The sequence below is a fragment of the Phaethon lepturus genome, unplaced genomic scaffold, assembly GCF_000687285.1.
Source record: "Phaethon lepturus isolate BGI_N335 unplaced genomic scaffold, ASM68728v1 scaffold30530, whole genome shotgun sequence".
Taxonomy (NCBI): domain Eukaryota; kingdom Metazoa; phylum Chordata; class Aves; order Phaethontiformes; family Phaethontidae; genus Phaethon; species Phaethon lepturus.
This window is the reverse complement of record NW_010510279.1, coordinates 7,744-8,034: the sequence shown is the minus strand read 5'-3', so window position 1 is coordinate 8,034 and position 291 is coordinate 7,744. Positions and strand designations below refer to the sequence as shown.

The window sequence follows — 291 nt, the reverse complement described above, 5'->3', positions numbered from 1 at the left end:
GAAAGCAGCGCCTCCGGGCTCTCCGGAGACGGGAGTCGGGGAAACTCCTGCGGATGGACACACAGACATGCATGCAGTGGCCTGGGGAGGATCGGCAGCTCCGAAACCCAACCGCATCTCCCCGGTGGGCGACGGGGGCATCCCCGAGCGTGCGCCGTTCGCCGCGGCTGGCACGCCAGGTCAGGGCACCGTTGCAGGGGGAGCGCGAGGCTGTGCGGAGCAGAGGGGCTGCGGCACAGGATTTTGTTTTTTGCTGGTGGCGGAAGAGCCTCGCTGAGCCGTTTGGGGTGG

At 68.0% G+C, this 291-nt stretch overlaps 1 protein-coding gene across 1 annotated transcript in view; it reads right to left on the bottom strand.

The window, feature by feature from the left end:
* Positions 1-291, bottom strand: part of TRIM65 (tripartite motif containing 65) — a 4,472-nt gene that overhangs the window by 2,510 nt on the left and 1,671 nt on the right. The window contains exon 4 of the mRNA XM_010296516.1: positions 12-47. Coding sequence (XP_010294818.1) covers positions 12-47 — 36 coding nt within the window. The remainder of the gene's footprint in view (positions 1-11; positions 48-291) is intronic.